The sequence below is a fragment of the Antechinus flavipes genome, chromosome 3 (assembly GCF_016432865.1).
Source record: "Antechinus flavipes isolate AdamAnt ecotype Samford, QLD, Australia chromosome 3, AdamAnt_v2, whole genome shotgun sequence".
Classification (NCBI taxonomy): Eukaryota; Metazoa; Chordata; class Mammalia; order Dasyuromorphia; family Dasyuridae; genus Antechinus; species Antechinus flavipes.
The window spans coordinates 81,165,842-81,187,292 of record NC_067400.1 but is presented as its reverse complement, the minus strand read 5'-3'; the positions used below and the strand labels follow the sequence as shown (position 1 = coordinate 81,187,292).

General features: G+C 39.4%; 1 protein-coding gene across 1 annotated transcript; it reads left to right on the top strand.

The window, feature by feature from the left end:
• The first annotated feature begins 7,303 nt into the window (after window positions 1–7,303).
• LOC127553197 (ubiquitin-like modifier-activating enzyme 1) lies at window positions 7,304–10,737 on the top strand. The gene has a single exon (XM_051983719.1). It carries the CDS (start codon window positions 7,386–7,388, stop codon window positions 10,560–10,562), a length of 3,177 nt encoding a protein of 1,058 aa, XP_051839679.1. The 5' UTR covers window positions 7,304–7,385; the 3' UTR covers window positions 10,563–10,737.
• The last annotated feature ends 10,714 nt before the right edge of the window (window positions 10,738–21,451 follow it).

The following is a 21,451-nucleotide window of genomic DNA, read 5'->3' as shown; positions in this document are numbered from 1 at the left end:
TGTGTGTGTGCACGCACACACACACGTTTATTTAGGAGACAGAGAATAAAGAGAAAGAAGACAGACAGACAGAGAGACAGAGAGAAAGAAGGAGAAGGAGAGAAAGAAAGGAAAAGAGGGAAGAGAGAGAGGGAGAAGAAGAGTGAGAAGGGAAAGAACACTAAATGACTAAGTGGATAAAAGTGCCATTGGAATCAAGAAGACTCATCTTCCTGAGTTCAAACCCAGCCCCAGATACTTACTAGCTGTGTGACCCTAAATAAGTCATTCAATCCTTTTTACCTCAGTTGTCCCATTTGCAAAATGAATTAGAGAAGGAAATATCAAACATTTCAGTATTTTGCCAAGAAAATGCCAAAAAAGAAGTTATAAAGAGCTGTACATGACTGAGAAATAAATGAAAAAAATGTAGATAAATAGTAATTTTGGTCAATGGAGATAGCTACCAAGCAACTGAGGAGGTGGGACTTGAGTTGATCCCCAAAGCATACAAAAGAGGGACAACCATAGAAAGAATACATTCTAACATGCCTTACTAGAAACTAAGGTTTTGCTCAGTGAATTGTTTCTCTCCCTTCAGGGTCTGGCCATTCTTCTGAGAACACACCTTTCTTCTCTTGTTAGGAATCCCCACTACTTAGCCCTCTCTTTGTTCACATCTCTATCCTACTCCTTGATTATATTCTTGAATTTATCCTGAGACTGAGGATTCCTGAGGCATATCGGCTCTAATCACTGAATCCAGTGAACAAATGCCTGGTATATAGTAGGTATTTAATAAATGCTTGTTAATTGACATATTCCAAGGTCCAGAGAGGAAGTTATTCTAAATCCTATCCAATTACATGGTCATGAGGGGATAGTCTGGTTTGTAATGTGCAGTGCTATAGAAAGCCAGTTTGTCTGTAATGCAGAAGAAGGAGAATATTATGTATTAAACCTGCAAAGATAAACTGGAGCCAGACCAAGCAGGGCTTAAAGTTTTATTTGAAAGAAATTTTACTTGAATGGAGGGACCAGGACTGTTGTTTTAATGACTAATAAACAATTTTTTGTTGGGTGCTTTCTATATGTAGGACATTATGCTACATACTGTGGTGGTAACAAAGACTGTAAGATATGACAATATAAGAAATGACACATACTCTTAAAGACCTTCAATTTAGATGAATAGAGGCAAGGCGCAAAAACACAAAATGTTGAAAAACAAGCTAGAGTACTGGGGCTATCTATTTCTAACTTCCTTCCGAATCTTCAAAGTGTAGTATTGATTGTGTGATCTTGTTTAGCTTTTACCTCCCTATAATTATCACTATTTTAATCATTTTTTTATGTGCACTGCTTTTTTGAAGTTGTTTTAAGCTGGAGACCTCTTTTAGAGTTATTTCAAACTCACATACTCTCAACCAGCTTGAGAAATGCAGGGCCATCCTTTTGCTTCACCTCCAGCCTCAGCATATGGGCAGTTCAAACAACTTTGACTAGCTGCATATCTGAGATGAAAAATCCACTTTCAGGACAAGCATAATGAAACTATGTTCTGATACTTGCTATTTAGAAACTGTGCCACTCCCACAAAGAGAAATTTTTGCTAAGCAATTTTTTCCACAGAACAACTTGACTTTCTGTAGAAGTGATGCCTGTTTTTGCCACTAAGCCCCTTCCTGGTTTTTTTTTGACAGACTAAGAAAATTGCACAGGATAGTTAATTATTTCCACCATTTTGTCTCTAGTATCCTAGAATCATTTCTCCTGTTCATCTTCCATAAAACAAATTTTGTCAATTTCTTGTCCTGAATAATAGCCAATGCTTTTTTTTTTTTTTTTCTCTGCTTGTAGGCTGCTAAGAATTCTTGGGAAAAAATCTTGTTAGCCACACTGATGAAATCCACTATACATGTATCTCCAAAGTCTTACTGAAGCTTTAAGTTATTAAAGCTTAAAACTGAACTAAATCTTTTGGGACACCATATAAATTCAAAATTCTGTGCCCAATATCTTCTGGGTCTTCACTATTAATGGGCAAATCTTGGATCCTTCTCTGGTTAACTCATTTGTGAAATTTTACAGTAGCTATTCTAAACCTTTTAAGCTCCCCCATCTCCTAACCTCACCCTAACCCTCCCCTTTTCTTCTCAAGAGATGATCTTAGCACTACTTAACAAAGAAGATCAAGGCCATCTGAAATGAGCTTCCTCAACTTCCTTCCTTTTTCTTGTCAACATTACTCTTTATCTTTGCACAACCCATCATCCTCCTCTGTCGGAGAAAGAAGTGTCCCTCTTTGTCAAAACAAAATACTGCACCTGTGACCTATAAAATTTTTATTTCATTAAATATTTACCAATTATATGCAAACTTTTAAAACATTCAACTTTTTAAAACTTTGAGTTCCAAATTCTCTTCCTCCCTCAGGTATTCTTCCCTCACGCACTGAGAAGGCAAGCAATAAGATAGTGATTATAAATGTGAAATCATGAAAACTTATTTCTATATTAGCCATGCTGCAAAAGAAAACACATACACACTATTAAAAAAAAAAAAAACAAAGTTTAAAAAAATCACTCTTCATCTGTATTCAAAGTTCATCAGTTCTCTCTCTAGAGGTAAATAACATTTTTTCTCCTTCTCACTCTACTTAGCCTCAGTTCATGTAAGTTTCTCAAGGTCTTTCTAAAATCATCCTGCTGAGCATTTCTTAAGAGAACAATAGTATTTCATTACATTCACATACCATAACTTATTTAGCCATTCTCCAACTGATGGGCATCCATTCAGTTTCCAGTTCCTGGCCACTACAAAAAGGGCTGCTACAAACATTTTTGCAGATGTGGGTCCTTTTCCCTTTTTATGATTTCTTTGGGATACAGGCCAAGTAGAGACACTGCTGGATCAAAGGAATGCATAGTTTCTTAGCTCTTTGGACATAGCTCCATATTGTTCTACTGAATGGTTGGATACATTCACAACTCCACCAACAATGTATTAGTATCCCAGTTTTCCCACATCCCATCCAACATTCATCAAAATTTTTTCCTTTTATCTTAGCCAATCTGAGAAGTGTGGTGATACCTCAAAAGTTGTCTTAATTTGCATTTCTCTAATCAATAGTGATTTAGAGCATTTTTTCATATGACTAGAAATTGTTTAAATTTCTTCATCTGAAAATTGTCTATTCATATCTTTGATCATTTATCAATTGGAGAATGACATCTTCTTGTAAATTTGAATCAATTCTCTATATGTTTTAGAAATGAGGCCTTGGGTGTAAATTTTCTTCTTAGTTTTCTGCTTCTCTTCTAATCTTGTCTGCATTGGTTTTGTTTGTACAAAAACCTTTTTAACTTAATAAAAATTATCCATTTTGCATTCTATAACGTACTCTACTTTTTCTTTGATCACAAATTCTTTCCTTCTCCATAGATCTGAGAGATAGCATATCCTTTGTTCTTCTAATTTGATTATAGGATGACTCTTTATGTCTAAATCAAGAACCCATTTTAACCTTATCTGGTATGGGATTTCAGTTATGGGTCAATGCCTAGTTTCTGCCATACTAATTTCCAATTTCCCCAGCAATTTTTTATTAGATAGTGAATTTTTATCCCAGAAATTGGGATCTATGGATTTATCAAACATTAGATTATTATATTGTGAACCTAAAATAGTGTGTTGTGACTTTAACTTATGCCACTGATTGACCACTCTATTTCTTAGTCAGTACCAAATGATTTTAATGATTGCTGCTGTAGAATATAGTTTTAGATCTCATACAGCTAGGTCATGTCATTTACATTTTCCCATTATTACCCTTGAAATTCTTGATTTTTTGTTATTATATTTTCTAGCTTTGTTATTATATTTGATGAACTTTGTTATTATATTTTCTAGCTCTGTAAAATAATTTCTTAGGAGTTTGGTGATAATTTGCTGTAATCTCTTTGCTAATATTTTGTTCAAGATGTTTGCATCAATATTCATTAAGGAAATTGGGCTATTTTTGTCCTGCTGTTTTGACCCTACCTGGTTTAGTTATCAACACTATATCAGTGTCATAAAAGGAATTTGGTAGAACACCTTTTTTCCCTATTTTTTCCAAATAGTTTGTATGGTATTGTTCTTTAAATGTTTGGTAGAAATCACTTGTAAATCCATCTGGCCCTAGAGATTTTTTCTTAGGGAGTTGATTAATAGTTTGCTCAATTTCATTTTCTAAAATGGAACTGTTTAAGTGGTTATTTCCTCCTCTGTCAGTCTGAACAATCTATATTTTTAAATTATCCATCCATTTCACTTAGATTATCAGATTTATTAGCATACAATTATGTAAAATAGCTCCTAATTACTGCTTTAATTTCCTCCTCATTGTGGAATATTTACTCTTTTCATTTTTGATACTAGCAATTTGATTTTCTTTCCTTTTTCTAAACAAATTAACTGAAGATTTATCTATTTTGATGTTTTCTTTTCATAAAACTAAGTCTTAGTTTTGTTTATTAGTTCAATAGTTTTCTTACTTTCAATTTCATTAATCACCTCTTTTATTTTCAGAACTTCAGATTTGGTATTTAATTGTTTTTTTTTTTTTTATCCTTTTTTTCTAGCTTTTTTAGTTGCCTTCCCAATTCATGGATCTTCTCTTTCTCTATTTTATGCAAGTAAACATCTGGAGATATAAAACTTCCCCTAAGAACTGCTTTGGCTGCATCCCATAAATTTTGGTATGTTGTCTCTTTATTTTTATTCTCTTGGATGAAATTATCAATTGTGTCTACAATTTGTTGTTTCACACACTCATTCTTTAGGATTACTTATTTAGTTTCCAATTAATTTTGGCATATTTTTTCCTGGCCCTTTATTACATGTAATTTTTATTGCATTATGATCTGAAAAAAAGATGCATTTACTATTTCTGCTTTTCTGTATTTGATTTTGAAGTGTTTATATGCTCAAAGATGGTCAGTTTTTGTGTAGGTTCCATGTACTGATGAGAAAAAAGTAAATTCCTTTCTTTTCTCCATTCAATTTTCAGCAAAGGTCTATCATATTTAACTTTTCTAAACTTCTATTTACCTCCTTAATTTCTTTCTTATTTTTTGGTTCAATTTATCTAGTTCTGAGAGAATAAGGTTGAGATCTCTCATTAGTATAGTTTTGCTGTTCATTTCTTCAGGCAGCTCTCTTAACTTCTCCTCTAGTAATTTGAATGCTATACCATTTGGTATATATATATATATATATATATAGATAGATAGATAGATAGATAGATAGATAGATAGATAGATATAGATATAGATATAGATATAGATATAGATAGATATATCTATATCTATATCTATATATATATTTAATAGTGATATTAAGTCATTATCTATGCTACCCTTTAGCAAAATGTAGTTTCCTTCTCTCTTTTAATTAATTCTATTTTTGCTTTTGCTTGATCTGAGAGCAGGATCATTATCCCTGTTTTTTTTTTTTTTTCTTTAGCTGAAAATTAATAGATTCTGCTCCTGCCTTTTATCTTTATTCTGTATATATCACTCTCTTTAAATATGTTTCTAGTAAACAACATATTATAGGATTCTGACTTTTAATCCAGTTTGCTATCCATTTCTGTTTTATAAGAGAATGTATCCCATTCACATTCTCAGTTAAAATTACTAACTCTGTTTCCTATCATCTTATTTTCTCCAAGTTATATTTTTCTCTTTCCTTTCCCTCCTTCCCAGTATTTTGCTTCTGACCACCATTTCCCTTAAACAATCCTCCCCTTTTACAACTCTTCCCCTCTTTTTTATCCCTTTTCCTTCTCCCTTCTATTAGCCTCTCACTTTCCTTTCCCTTTCCCTTTCTGTTTCCCTATATAGTAAGACAAACTAGATATGTCTGATATTCTTTAAGCCAAATCTCATGAGATTAAAATTTACACAATGCTCATCCCCCTCTCTTCTTTCCCTTAATTGTAATAAGTCTTTTTTTTTTTGCCTCTTCATGTGATGCAATTAACCCATCTTACCTCCCCTTTCCTCTTCTTCCAATACAATCCCTTCCCCACCCCTAATTTCTTTCCTTTCTTATATTGTCACAATAAAGTCAAATAATACCTACATCATTTAAGTATACTCTTAACAAAGATATAGTTCTCAAGAATTAAATACTTCATCTTCTCATATAGGGATGTAAACTTTTCAATCTTTAAAAAAAACATATTTTTTCTTTCCTTTCAATCTTTTTAATGTTTCTCTTTAATTCTGTATTTGAAGATCTATTTTTTTTTTTTTGCTAGGCTCTGCCTTTTTCACCAAAAATAAATGAAATTCACCTATTTCATTGAATGTCCATCTTTTCCCCTGAAAAATAATGCGTTATTTTGTGGGGTAGTTGATTCTTGGCTTCAGTTTAAATTCCTTTGTCCTTCAGGATATCATATTCCAGGCCCTTCAGTCCTTTAAAGTGGAAGCTGCTAGGTCCTCAATAATTCTGATTGTGGCTTCTCAATATCTGAATTGTTTCTTTCTGGCTGCTTGCATTATTTTCTCCTTTATCTGATAATTATGAAATCTGGCTATGATATTCTTTGGAGTTTTCATTTGAGGTCTTTCAGGAGGTGGTCAGTGGATTCTTTCAATGGATATTTTATCCTCTGGCTTTAGGACATCAGAGTAGTTTTCCATGATGATTTCTTGAAAAATGCTGTTTAGACTTTTTTTTTTCATCATGATTTTCAGGTAATCCAATAATTCTTAGATTGTCTCTCCTGGTTCTATTTTTCCAGGTTAGTTCTTGTGGTGATTACTGAACTGAAAAGAAGGCTGCTCCAGAGACCCCCAAGAAAATCAAACCAGAGAACATTGCATTCTTTTTCAATTCAAGGAAAATGTGTAGAGAATTGTCAGACTTATGAAAAACCAAGGTTTGATTGTAACTTGGGAGCAGATCATTGAACTTTTAGAAACAGTACAATACACATCCCCTTGGTTCTCTAAGGAAAAAGAATTAGATCCAGAGGAGTGGAAATTAGTAGGAGAGCAACTATATGAATACTATAATGATAATGGACCTGACTCAATTTCTAAAGAAACACTTTATACATATAACTTAATACAACTGGCTTTAGGGAATTATATGTTATAGAATAAGGAAAAAGAAGAAAGTGCATGAGAGAGAGAGGATACAGACAAACTAGGTGAAAAGCATGAAGAATTAGACAAGAAAGGAGTTAAGTACAATTCTGATGAAATTAAGGAATGTGGTAGTTCTGCACTCAGCCCGTCGCTATGCAAGCCGGGGCTCCATAGCGGCAGTCAGCTCTGGCTTCCGCTCCATCACCAGCTCCAGCTCTAGGGGAAGGCTAGGCCTCTGCCGGCTTCCAGCCGGAGGAGGGGATGTCCAGCTTGCTGGGGTCCAAGAAGCGTCGCGTGTCCGGGCCTGAGCCAAAACCAGGTTCTAACTGCTCTCCTACCCATCCTGTTCCCTCTGAATTTCCCACTATAGGTGCCAACGGAATGGCCAAGAACGGGAACGAGGCTGACATCGACGAGGGCCTATACTCCAGGCAGCTTTATGTGCTAGGCCACGACGCCATGAAGCGACTTCAGACTTCCAGCGTCTTAGTGTCTGGCCTCCGGGGCCTAGGAGTTGAGATCGCCAAGAACATTATCCTTGGTGGAGTCAAAGCTGTTACCCTCCACGATCAAGGGGCTGCCCAGTGGGCTGATCTTTCTTCTCAGTTCTACCTTCGAGAAGAAGACGTGGGCAAGAACCGGGCAGAGGTTTCCCAACCCCGTCTGGCTGAGCTCAACGCCTACGTTCCGGTTTGTTCCTACACAGGGCCTCTCACTGAGGACTTCCTTAGCAATTTCCAGGTGGTCGTCCTCACCAACTCTCCTCTGGAGGAGCAGCTGCGTGTAGGCGAGTTCTGCCACGGTCATGGTATCAAGCTAGTGGTGGCCGACACTCGGGGCCTCTTCGGGCAGCTCTTCTGCGACTTCAGCGAAGAAATGGTCCTGACGGACGCAAATGGGGAGCAGCCGCTTAGCGCCATGGTTTCTATGGTCACTAAGGATAGCCCGGGTGTGGTGACCTGCCTAGACGAGGCCCGGCATGGCTTTGAGACTGGAGACTTTGTTACCTTCACCGAAGTGCAAGGCATGAGCGAGCTTAACGGCATATCGCCTGTGGAGATCAAAGTCCTAGGCCGGTACACCTTCAGCATTTGCGACACAGCCAGATTCTCTGACTACGTCCGGGGTGGGATCGTCACCCAGGTCAAAGTGCCCAAGAAGATCAGTTTTAAATCACTTTCTCTGTCCCTGGCTGAGCCCGAATTTGTGATGACCGATTTTGCCAAGTTTTCTCGCCCCGCCCATCTCCACCTGGCCTTTCGAGCACTCCACCAGTTCTACAGCCAGCGAGGGCGGCTGCCTCATCCTCAAAATCAGGCGGATGCAGCGGAGATGGTGAGCCTGGCGCAGGCGATTAAAGAGTCTGCCTCGCCCCGGCTGCTGCAGGAGGATTTGAATGAGGAACTGGTGCGGCAGTTGGCCTACATGGCAGCTGGAGACCTGGCTCCCATAAATGCTTTCATCGGGGGCCTGGCCGCCCAGGAAGTTATGAAGGCCTGCTCGGGAAAGTTCATGCCCATCATGCAATGGCTGTATTTTGATGCTCTGGAGTGTCTCCCCGAAGACAGACAGGTCTTGACGGAGGACAATTGCCGCCCGCGCCAGACCCGCTATGATGGCCAAGTGGCCGTGTTTGGCTCTCACCTGCAGGAGAAGCTTGGCAAGCAGAAGTATTTCCTGGTCGGGGCAGGGGCCATCGGCTGTGAGCTGCTCAAGAACTTTGCCATGATCGGCCTGGGCTGTGGGGATGGCGGAGAGGTCATCGTCACAGATATGGACACCATCGAGAAGTCCAACCTCAACCGGCAGTTCCTCTTCCGGCCCTGGGATGTCACGAAGCTGAAGTCCGACACGGCCGCTGCTGCTGTCCGTCAGATGAACCCGCAGATGCGCGTGACCAGTCACCAGAACCGCGTGGGTCCTGACACGGAGCGCATTTACGACGACGACTTCTTCCAGGCCCTGGATGGTGTGACCAACGCCTTGGACAACGTGGACGCCCGCATGTACATGGACCGTCGTTGTGTGTACTATCGGAAGCCCCTGCTGGAGTCGGGCACCCTGGGCACCAAGGGCAACGTCCAGGTGGTGATCCCTTTTCTCACCGAGTCCTACAGCTCCAGCCAAGACCCCCCAGAAAAATCCATCCCCATCTGCACGCTCAAGAACTTCCCCAATGCCATTGAACACACACTGCAGTGGGCCCGAGATGAGTTTGAAGGCCTCTTCAAGCAGTCAGCAGAGAGCGTCAATCAGTACCTCACAGATCCAAAGTTTGTGGAGCGAGCCCTGCGACTGGCAGGGTCGCAGCCCCTGGAGCTGCTGGAGGCCGTCCAGCGGAGCTTGGTGCTACAGCGCCCCCGTGCGTGGGCCGACTGTGTGGCGTGGGCCTGCCTTCACTGGCACGCCCAGTATGTCAACAACATCCGTCAGCTGTTGCACAATTTCCCTCCCGAGCAGCTGACCAGCTCTGGTGCCCCCTTTTGGTCCGGCCCCAAGCGATGTCCTCATCCTCTCACTTTTGACATCCAGAACCCTTTGCATTTGGATTACATCATGGCGGCTGCTAATCTGTTCGCGCAAACCTACGGCCTGGCGGGCTCTCGGGACCGCACAGCCGTGGCCACGCTCATCCAGAGCGTGCATGTCCCCGAATTTACTCCCAAGTCCGGCGTGAAGATCCACATCTCTGACCAGGAGCTCCAGAGCGCCAACACTTCTGTCGACGACAGTCGGCTAGAGGAACTGAAGGCAATGCTCCCCAGCCTGGAGAAGCTGGCTGGCTTCAAGATGTACCCCATCGATTTCGAGAAGGATGATGACAATAACTTCCACATGGATTTCATCGTGGCCGCCTCCAACCTTCGCGCCGAGAACTACGACATCCCCCCCGCCGACCGACACAAGAGCAAGCTGATCGCGGGGAAGATCATCCCGGCCATCGCCACGACCACGGCGGCCATGGTCGGTCTGGTGTGCCTGGAGCTCTACAAGGTGGTGCAGGGCCACCAGCGACTGGAGGCCTACAAGAACGGCTTTCTCAACCTCGCCCTGCCTTTCTTTGGCTTCTCGGAGCCCATCGCGGCACCCCGGCACAAGTACTACGACCACGAGTGGACACTCTGGGATCGCTTCGAGGTCAAGGGACTCCAGCCTGGAGGCGAGGAGATGAAACTCAAGCAATTTCTGGACTACTTCAAGACGGAGCACAAGCTGGAGATCACGATGCTGTCCCAGGGCGTGTCCATGCTCTATTCCTTCTTCATGCCAGCCGCCAAGCTCAAGGAGAGGCTGGACAAGCCTATGACGGAGATCGTGAGCCGAGTGTCCAAGTGGAAGCTGGGCCGCCACGTGCAAGCGCTGGTACTAGAGCTCTGCTGCAACGACGACAGTGGGGAGGACGTGGAGGTGCCCTACGTGCGCTATACCATCCGCTGAGCAGGCGGCAGGCCGGTGCCTTCGCCTCCCCTTCCCCATCCTGCCTTCTCCCAGACCCGCTCCCCTGGGGGGCGGGGTATCCCTGTCTCCCCCCACCTTTGCCCAGGCACTGGAGGGCACAACTTTGTACTGGACCCATAATAAAGTTATTGATGGAAACGAAAAATAAAAGAAATTAAGGAATGTGGTGCTTCGCAGCAGGAGCCATTAGGGCCTTCCCCAACCCCTTACCCTCCCCCCCCTCAATTAACCCTTCATGGGTGGAGGAAGAAGGAGGAGGGGGAGGGGGCAGTAACACAATCAGCACCGCCTATGAAGCAGCCTATGACAAGATTACAAAAGGCACTGGTTAAAGCTAAAAAAGGACAGGATATACCTGATTTAAAAATAAATGCATATCCTGTGATTGAAGAATTTAACTCTTCAGGTCAACAAAGGAGAAAATACACTCCTTTTGATCTGGAAAAAATTAAGGATTTGAAAAAGGGTTGCACTCTTTATGGGGCTACATTGTCTTATGTTAAGATGTTACTAGAGAATTTGGCTTATCTTCTTCTTCTTCTTTTTTTTTTTTTAATAGCTTTTTATTTACAAGTTATATGCATGGGTAATTTTACAGCATTGACAATTGCCAAACCTTTTGTTCCAATTTTTCCCCTCTTTCCTCTCACCCCCTCCCCTAGATGGCAGGATGGCCAATACACATTCAATATGTTAAAGTATAAGTTAAATACAAAATAAGTATGTCCAAATCATTATTTTACTGTACCAAAAGAATCAAACTTTGAAATAGTGTACAATTAGCCTGTGAAGGAAATCAAAAATGCAGGTGGGCAAAAATATAGGGATTGGGAATTCAATGTAATGGTTCTTAGTCATCTCCCAGAGTTCTTTTGCTGGGTGTAGCTGGCTCAGTTCATTACTGTTCCATTGGAACTGATTTGGTTCATTTCATTGCTGAAGATGGCCACGTCCATCAGAATTGATCATCATATAGTATTGATGTTGCAGTATATAATGATCTCCTGGCCCTGCTCATTTCACTCAGCATCAGTTCGTGTAAGTCTCTCCAGGCCTTTCTGAAATCAGCTTATGAAATCTTAACCCCTAGTGAGTGGAAATCTATAGCAAGGACAAAACTTATTGTGGCTTTCAGAGTATAGTGAACTTTACATGATACAAGCCCAACGAAATAGGCAAACTGGAGTTAAAATACAAATCATCTTTGACCAACTGGAAAGTAAAGATCAGTATGCAGACAATTCAGCACAGATTAATTACCCCATAGCAGCATATGAGCAAATTACTACTGCTGCAGTCAAAACATGGGACTCCTTCCCAGGAAAAGATGGAGGGGAAGCCTTCACAAAAATAGAGCAAGGTCCCAATGAACCTTTTGCAGATTTTGTGAGACAGCTGTCAGAAGAACCATTGGAGAAAATGCAACTACAAGAATTATAAGACAACTGGCTAAGGAAAATGCTAATGAGATTTGTAGAAGAATTATATAGGGATTACACAAAGATGCTCCTTTAGAGGAGATCATAAGATGCTATGCCACAGTGGGCACAAATGCTTATTATATCCAGGCGATGATGCAAAACATGAGAAGACAGGGGTCCCTCTTGACTTCCAGAGAAACTCATTGATGTTTTCAGTGTGGAAAAATAGGGCATCTGAAAGCCCAATGTAGATATAGAGATAGAGTGAGAGGACAGGGTGAGAGAAGACCCAAAACCCTATGTCCAAAATGCAACCAAGGTTTCCACTGGGCCTCAGAATGTAGATTGACCCAGGGAAATGAGAGGCAGGGCCCGGCCCCAAGATATCATACAAAAAACAGGTGGGGCATGATGGCAGCTGAGTTTACACCCCAGAGTCTTTAGAAGTTTAGGACTCTGATATGATTAACTGACAGAGAAGCAATCAGATGGGAGAAAGGGATTACAACTGGGGAGAATATAGCATTTTTAATCCAACAGAAGGGCAGTTCTGGCGCTCCAATGTAACTGCCAGATGATGAAGAGAGATCTAGAAAGTGGTAAAATAGAAGGGACTATCTAGGTTAACTGCTTGGGAGAAAGGGTTTGCTTATATTTCTATAGATAAAGGAATCAGATGAGTTCCAACAAACACCTTGAGTGAGACAGTAAAAGAGAAAAATTTCAAAACAAAGGAGGAGACCTAAAAGACATCTGATACTGAAAGAGCATGACTGATAATGAGACTGTTACAGAACTTTAAAACTAGCAGCAATCATTGGTTTATGAGACATGATAAGACTGTTGCAGGACTTCAAAATCTGCAGGAATCATTAGATTCTCTAACACATGATGAGACTATTACAGGACTTCAAAACTTGCAGAAATCATTGGATTCCCTACACACATGAAATACTGGATAATAGATCCTTTTGGATTATTTCTAAGACTTATGGACATGTATAATTCCTCTTGTTGATTCATGTTATTTGTCACACTCACTACTAGCCTGTGTTACTATGTGCTTATGTAATTTATATAATTATGTGTAATACCTCCCATGTTGATGGATTTATGTATACCTGTTTCAAGTGAGACCCTTCAGAAACTCTCTAATCTGATTTGATTCTCCATTTTCCTTTGGTGTTTTCATCTCCCTTCCTGAGATGTCAGGGAGGGTGTGAGCACCTCCTTTTTTGGTGTTTTCACCCCTTTTTGAGCAGTCAGGGAAGGCATGATCACCTCTTTTTGGGGGTTCTTACCTCCTTGAGAAGTCAGGGAGGGCATGACCACCTATGTTCTAAAACAAAAGAAAACGGGAGATGTTATGGGCCAGAACTTTGAACTTGAAACAAGAATTCTTACAAGGTGTTAAGTCAGTGGAATTGATAAAGACAATGGTTGTTTAGCATGGTGAGTAATAGTTCTCTATTCAGTACATGTACTTAGTACTTAATATAGTTCCACAAGATTCACACCTATAATAATGAAGTATATAATAGCTGGCAAAGGCTGAGACAGATTCATTCCATTGTCTACCTTTGTGGTGGCTGTAGGCTGAAGCACAAACCTTTGGACTCAGAGATATTCATTCACTTCATTTCATACCGCTTGGTGGCAGGTTCTCCTCCTTCACTTCTCCACTGAAACCAAGACTCTGAAAAGCCTCCAGAAAGCTAGCTGAGCCCCAAGTGAAGATAGGACTTTGAAGGAGACAATAAAGGATTTGGACTTTAACATCTGGCTGCTTTTGTGGTGATCACTGAACTGCAAAGAAGGCTGCCCCAGAGACCCCTAAGAAAACTGAACCAGAGAACATTACAGTTAGTTGTTTTTCCTATGAGGTATTTTATATCTGTTGTAGCCATCCTGGTTGAGAACTCAAAGTATAAGAGTCCTTTGTTCTCAGGAGTGATTTGAATGAGGCAGGAGATTCATAGAATGTGAAAAATAGCTCCAGTTTATTATGCAGCACAACCTTATTTTTATATATTTTTGCAAGCATGAACAGCACATAAATAAGAGGCAATCCTCAATTACTAGTCAGAGAAGCAGCTCATGGGTTTAGTGTGTGCATGGTATCTACCAATGGGAGGAGAGCCTACCCAACCACTTCAGCAATTTGCTCACAGGTGAGAGGCCCCTTCAACACATTACTGTTTATGAGCAACAAATATGAGTTTATTGTGACTGTCAGGCCATTCCCTTTCCCAGTCATACACCACGGCTCCTTGCTTAACAAGCACATTTACAAGGGTGTTTCTGCAACATGGCAGAAAACTTATTGTGCACCAAAGGTCAAGGTGGCCTCTGTACTCCCTTTTGGCAGAGTCCCATACCCTAGCAATTCCTTATTTTTTTTTCTTTTAGATAAAAATCCCTTTCTTAGCAGTAACCACATATTCTGACGTCAGCTCAACTTGACATACTTGTGAATCTACTCTGTCACATCTCTGAATCATTTCTTCCATAGTACAATCTCTTCTCAGTCCAAACATTGCTCTGCAACAATATGTGTTCCAATTTTCCCATAACAAAACCTTTAATATCCTATCTAGCCCTCATACATTTTCCCATCTCCTTTGCTACAGCATCCTGTAATCGAGCAGCAAAATCAGTGAAAGGCTCCCCAGTTTTTTGTCTTATTTGGGTAAATGTTTCCTTTTCACCTTTTTCTACAGGAATCCTACTTCATGCTGTAAATTGGGATATTTGGAGATATAACTCTTGAATAAAATGAATTTGTTCTCTAGTGTTGGCATGAGCCCCAGTGCCACTAAGTTGCTCAAAATATAATTTCACATTTGCCCCTGGAGCAACCTGAACAGTACTCTGTTCTGAACTGAGTCTGTTCTAAAAATTCTGTCATCCAGAACACTTCCTGTACTGGGTCAGCACTGCCCATGTAAAGCCTTCCAATCGTTGGGACACAAAATTGCCAATGACATTATTTCAAGTTGTAATAAAACAAAAGATGCTCTGGGCTCATATTTGTGAACTAAGTTCTTAAGCTGAGTTAGAGCTTTAAAAGAAAATGGTTCATGTCCTCATCTTCTCTGTCCTGGGTTAAAAAGGTCTTCTTCCTCTATTACAGGATATAATCCTTTCCATCCATTCATGTCTTCTCCTTGATCTCCTTTGCCTGTTGCAAAACTTTTTGGAGGGAAAACATAGGGTATAATTGACTGCCTTTTGCTTTTTGTCCATGAGGAGACTCTGTGATCTTTGTTTTATATTTCTGATCCTGCTTTTCTTCAGTTCTTATTTCATTTTTCGACTTTGTGTTAGGAGAGCCTTTGAAAGGCTGTAGATCCAGATAAACACAAGAGTAGGGCAGGGATGAGGGTGATGGAGGAGGAGGCCATTCAATATCATCCTCCTCAGGCTGAAGAGAGGACCACCTACTACTAAAAATCAGACCTGTCTTGTGCTCCAACTGTAAATTTCCTGACCTGTTTTTCTGGTTCTGATTTCAGACTTTGTTTAATGAGATTATATATGGTAAAATGACTTTTTTTGTTTTTCTCCTGAGCATTGCTTGTCACAAGCAGTGAGCTGTTTACCAAAAACAACTCATCTCTCATAATTATAACACCCTTCCTCAGGCAGCCATGGAGAAACTTTATAAGCAAATCAGAATTTCCTAATGCCTCCTAATTGAACTGTGCACCACTGTTCCTTTATACATTTGTATATAGTCTTCACATATGCTTCCCTGTCTGAAGGGAGTAGAGTGCCTATTTTCTGCCCCATTAGTTACTCACTATCTCCACTGCTCTCTGCCTAGTCAGAAAACATTATAGCTCAGCAGGCTCTCCCTCTGGAGTCCTCTTGGAGATTGTCTTGACTACATAGCAGAGCTTGACCATTGAGTGATTGCTCTGGCTCCTTTCTTTTCAAGTCCCTGCTCAGGCGCTAGTTGTTGTGGCCATCCTGGTTGAGAGCTCAGAGTATAAGAGCCCTTTGTTCTCAGAAGTGAGAGGAATGAGATGGGAGCCCCATAGAATGTGAAAAGAGCTCCTGTTGATTATGCAGCACAGCCTATTGATATACATTTTTGCAAGCATGATCAGCACATGAACAAGAAGCCATCCCCAATCACCAAAGAAGCAGCTGGTGGGTTTTGCATGTGCATGGTATTTATCAATGGGAGGAAAGCAAACCTAGCCACTTCAGCAACTCATTTACAGGTGAGAGGCCCTTTCAAGGCATCCCAGTTTACTAGCAATTGTACTGTGACCCTCAGGCTGTTCTCTTTCCCAGTCACACATCATTGCACCTTGCCCAACAAGGGCATTTCTGCAACATGGCAGAAAATTATTGTGTACCAAAGGTCAAGGTGGGCTCTGTACTACCTTTTGGCAGAGTTCTTTACCCTAGCATATATCTTCTTCTTCTTCTTCTTCTTCTTCTTCTTCTTCTTCTTCTTCTTCTTTTTCTTCTTCTTCTTCTTCTTTTTCTTCTTCTTCTTCTTTCTTCTTCTTCTTTTTCTTCTTCTTCTTTTTCTTCTTCTTCTTCTTTTTGACTGATACTTGGTGTCTCATGGAGTCATTCACTTCCCATTTCTTCAGTTCTAATTTTTAGTGAATTATTTTCTTCAATTAGTTTTTTTTTTTTAATTTCCTTTTGCATTTGACCAAAAGAACTTTTAAATGAGTTTTGTTCATTGAATTTTATTTTCCATTTCAGAAATTCTGTTTTTAAAAGAGTTGATTTTGATTTCCATTTCACCAAAACTATTCTGTAAGGAGTGATTTTCTTCAGATAATATCCGTGTTTCCTTTCACTGAACTCTCATTTTTCTCCCCATTTTCCTCTAACTCTCTTTTAAGATTTTTTTTGAATTCTTATAAGAGAACCTTGTGGAATAGAAATCAATTTATATCACTCTTTGAGGCTTCATCTGGAAATGTTTTACCTTTAGTGTCCTCAGAGTTTGAGATATGTTCTTCCCTGTCTCCATAAAAGTTATCTATGCCTTTTTGCTCATTTTTAAAAGTTGAGTTCTTTTCTTAGGGCAAAGACAAGGTTGTTTCAAGCTTCCTCTATAGGCCACTGTGGCTTCATGCTGCCTTGGGCCTGGGACTGCTGGATTCCTTCCCATACTGGATAGGCATGGCTAAGTCCTGTGTTATGCTGGACTCTAGAGGCTCACTGTTTGCCTTCTGTAGTTGTGTTAGAGGTCTCACAGCTAGTCTGTTGACAGGACTGAAACCAGGACAAAGTACCCAATCCTGCTGAGTTTTGGCAAAGAGCCTCCCAATAGATTCCCCTACTATGCAGAGGATCACTCCTGTGCCTGCACTGGGCTGCCTTATTCCCATTGCCTGATTGAGACAAACTTTTCCTGAAGTTCTTCCAAAATATTTTCTGTTGAAAATTTATTACACTCTAAATATTTGTGAGTTCTATCATTCCAAAACCACTTCAGAGGCTTGATCTCTGGGAAGCCAGAAAAAGCTCAAAGACCTGTCTATCTTGGTTCCTCCCTGTTGCTATTATCATTACAATGTTTCCTAGTTCAGCTCATTCCATCTGCATCAGTTTCTATATATTTTTCCAGGTTTTTCTGAAATTCATCTCTTTGTCATTACTTTTTATTTGTTCTTTTAAAAAATTATTTAGTATTTTATTTCCCCCCAGTTATATGCAAAACAATTTTAACATTCTTTTTTTAAACCTTTGAATTCCAGATTCTCTCCCTTCTTTCCTCTCTATGCACTCACTTTTCCCTATTGAGCATGCAAGCAATTCAAATATAGGTTGTACATGTGTAGTTATGCAATGCATTTCCATAGTAGTTATGTTGTGAAAGAAAACAGACCAAAACCCTCCAAAACCAAAACTCAAATCAAACCAAACAAATCTCAAGAAAATAAAGTAAAATAAAATATGTTTTGATCTGTATTCAGACACCATCAGTTCTTTCTGTGGGCATGGAGAGTATTTTTCATCATAAGTCCTTCAGAGTTGTCTTGGATCATTGTATTGCTGAGAAGAATTATGTCATTCACAGCGGATCATTTTACAAAATTATTGTTACTTTGTACACAGTACATTTCACTTTGCATTAGCTCATGGAAATCTTTCCAGATATTTCTGAGAGCATCCTGCTCATCATTTCTTATGGTTCAATAATATTCTATCATAATCACATACCACACACAATTGAATCATTTCCCAAATAATCGGCATTCTCAATTTTCACTTCTTTTCCCTCAAAAAAGAGGTGGTCTCTCTATACAAATTCTTTCTTTTTTTAAAAAAAATTCTTTTGGGATAAAGACCTAGTAGTGGTATTACTAGGTCAAATGGTGTATATGGTTTTATAGCCCTTTAGGCATAGTTCCAAATTCCTATACAGAATGGCTAGATCAATTTACAACTCCACCAACAGTCATTAATGTCTTTTCCCTCATCTCCAACACTTGCAATTTTTCTTTTCTGTCCTATTAGCCAATCTGATACACATATGTAGTACTTCAGAAATGTTTTAATTTGCATTTCTCTACTCAACAATGAATTAGAGCATTTTGTTTCCCACATAGCTATAGATAGCTATGGTTTCTTCATTTGAAAATTGATTATCCTTTAATCATTTATCAATTAGGGAACTCGTCTATTTTTATTTATTTTTTATAAATTTGATTCATTTCTGAGAAATAAGGCCTTTATTGAGAAACTTGCTTCAAATGTTTTTTTCACAATTACTCTTGCTAATTATAGTTCCATCTTATTGAGTCTATTGTCTCTTTTCTTTTATCTTGTCCTTTCTCAAAAATATTTTGCTTCTGATTCCCCCTCTCCTAATTACTTCCCTTCTATTATCCCTTCCCACATCTCCTTTTCCTCCTACTATCTTGTAGAATAGGATAGATTCTTATACCTAAGTACGTATATTATTCCCTCTTTGAGGCAGTTCTGATGAGAGTAAAATTTATTCATTCTCTGTTCTTCCCTTCCATTGTAAAAACTTTTTATTGCCTCTTTTATACCTGATAAATTATTCCATTCTATATCTCCCTTATGAGTATGATCTTTTCTTGCCATGTAGGAATGTAAACAGTTTAATCTTACTAAGTCCCTTATGATTTCCTTTCCCTGACATTTTATGCTTCCTTTGAATCTTTTATTTGAAAGTCAAATATTCTATTCAGCATTGGTCTTTTTTAAAATCAAGAATGCCTGAAAGTCCTTTATTTCACTGAATATCCATTCCCTCTCATCCTCTTGAAGGATTATACTCAGTTTTACTGAACAGATGATTCTTGTTTGTGATTCTGGCTTCTTTGCCCTCTAGAATATCCCATGAAGTAGAATCTGCTAAATAGTGTGTTATTCGGGCTGTGGCTTTATGATATTTTAATTGTTTTTGGATCCTTGAAAATTTTTCTTCCTAACCTGGAAGCTCTGGAATTTAATTATAATCTTCCTGGGAATTTTCATTTTGGGATCTCTTTCGGGAAATGATTAGTGGATTCTTTCAATTTCTATTTCATCCTCTGGTAGTAGAGTATTAGGGAAGTTTTCCTTGACTATTTCTTGAAAGATGAGGTTTAGGCTTTTTTTTTTTTTTTTTATCATCACTGTTTTCAGGTAATCCCATAATTTTAGAATTATCTCTCCTGGATCTATTTTCCAGGTCAGTTGTTTTTCCAATGAAATATTTCACATTTTCTCTTATTTTTTCCATTTGTTCAGTTCCAATTTTTAAAGAGTTGTCTTCTTCCATGAACTTTTGTATCTCCTTTTTCATTTGTCCAATTCTACTTTTAAAGGAGTTATTTTCTTTGATGGATTTTTCCCTCATTTGGTCAATTCTACTTTTGCAGTTTTTTTCTTCAAGAAATTTTTGTATCTCTCTTTCCATTTGGCCAATTCTGCTTTTTAAGACACATTTCTCTTCATTCATTCTCTTCATTTTTATATTTCCTTTGTTTGGTGTAGTATGTTTTTAAAGTGTTATTTTTTCCAGTATTTTTTTATTTCTATTTTACCAAGCTGATGACTTATTTTTCATGATTTTCTTACATTGCTCTCATTTTTCTTCCTAATTTTCTCTCATCTTTTTTATTTTATTTTCAAAGTAATTTTTGAGCTCTTTCATGGCTTGAGACCAATTCATATTTTTCTTGGAGACTTTGTATATACGATCTTTGACTTTGTTATCTTCAAAAGTGTGTTTGGATCTTCCCTGTCAATATAGTAACTTCCTATGGTCTGAATCTTTTTCTATTGTTTGTTCATTTTTCTCAGTCAAAACTTGAATTTTTAACTTTTTGTTAAAGTAGGGGTCTACTTGTAGGGTGGAGGGTGCATTGTCCAAGTTTCAGGGGTTTTGTGCAGGTGCTTTCAGAGATTCTATTGACCTGTTAAGTTTTCTGATATTCCAAGTTCAATTGTCTCTAAGGTATAGTGTGTTTACTACTTTCATGGTCTGTGCTCTGGTCTGTGAGTGGCCACAAACACTCTTTTCTGCCCTGGAACTGTGAGGAGGGTCCTACTCTACTGTGGCTTCAAATTTGTTTTGCTAATGCTTCTCCTCACCCTCCTCATCCTGGAAGGACTGCCTTCCAGGACTGTGACCCAGATTTAAGTAAGGGTAAAGCAACAGAGTCCTTCCTCATTGCTAACAAAGGGACTTCTCCACAATCTCGTTCTGACCAGCCACTTGATCCCTATACCATCTGTGACCCAAGAACTCCAGAAGTTGCTGCTTTTGCTGATTCAGTGGCTCCCAATACCTGCTCTAGATTTATTGGGACTGGGGCCACGCTGATGTACTATGCTGGACTATGCTACACTCTTAGATACACAACTGAACCTTCCAACCTGTTTTTAGTGTATATGGGCTGAAATGTCTAGGAACCACCTCAACTGCCACTGATTCAGTCACCCCATAACTGTTCCTGGTTTGCTGGTCCAGGACTGTGTTGTATGGCCTATGGTGTTCTGTGTTGTACTGCCATTCTGGCACAAAAGATCTTTCCTCCTGATCTAGTTGTCTTGGGCTAGAAAATTGCTTTACTCTGCCTTTTGCTTTAGAATTTTTTATAGTCATTACTTAAAAGTATTTGAAGGGGTTTAGGAGAGAATTCAGGCAAGTTACTCCCTTTATTCCACCATCTTGCTTCCTCTAGGTTACTAATCTATTCCACTGATCCATCAATTTATCTTAGCTAGTAGTAGCTAGTTTTGATAATTGCCACAAATTGGTATGGACTTAATATATTCATTTGGGTAGAATTGTCACTTTTATTAAATTGACTCCCAAGCATCTTTTTTATGGTAGTGGTTGCTCTAGAATTCCTGGGTTCTAACTCTAGTGTCTAAGAATGTCTAAAATATTTTGATAATTATATTTCAATCTGTCTTCCTTTGTAATGCAATATATCTAATTTTATGCTT

What these genes read in the sequence shown, in the direction of transcription:
- LOC127553197 (XM_051983719.1), top strand. Translation starts at nt 7,386, where the DNA reads ATGTCCAGCTTGCTGGGGTCCAAGAAGCGTCGCGTGTCCGGGCCTGAG.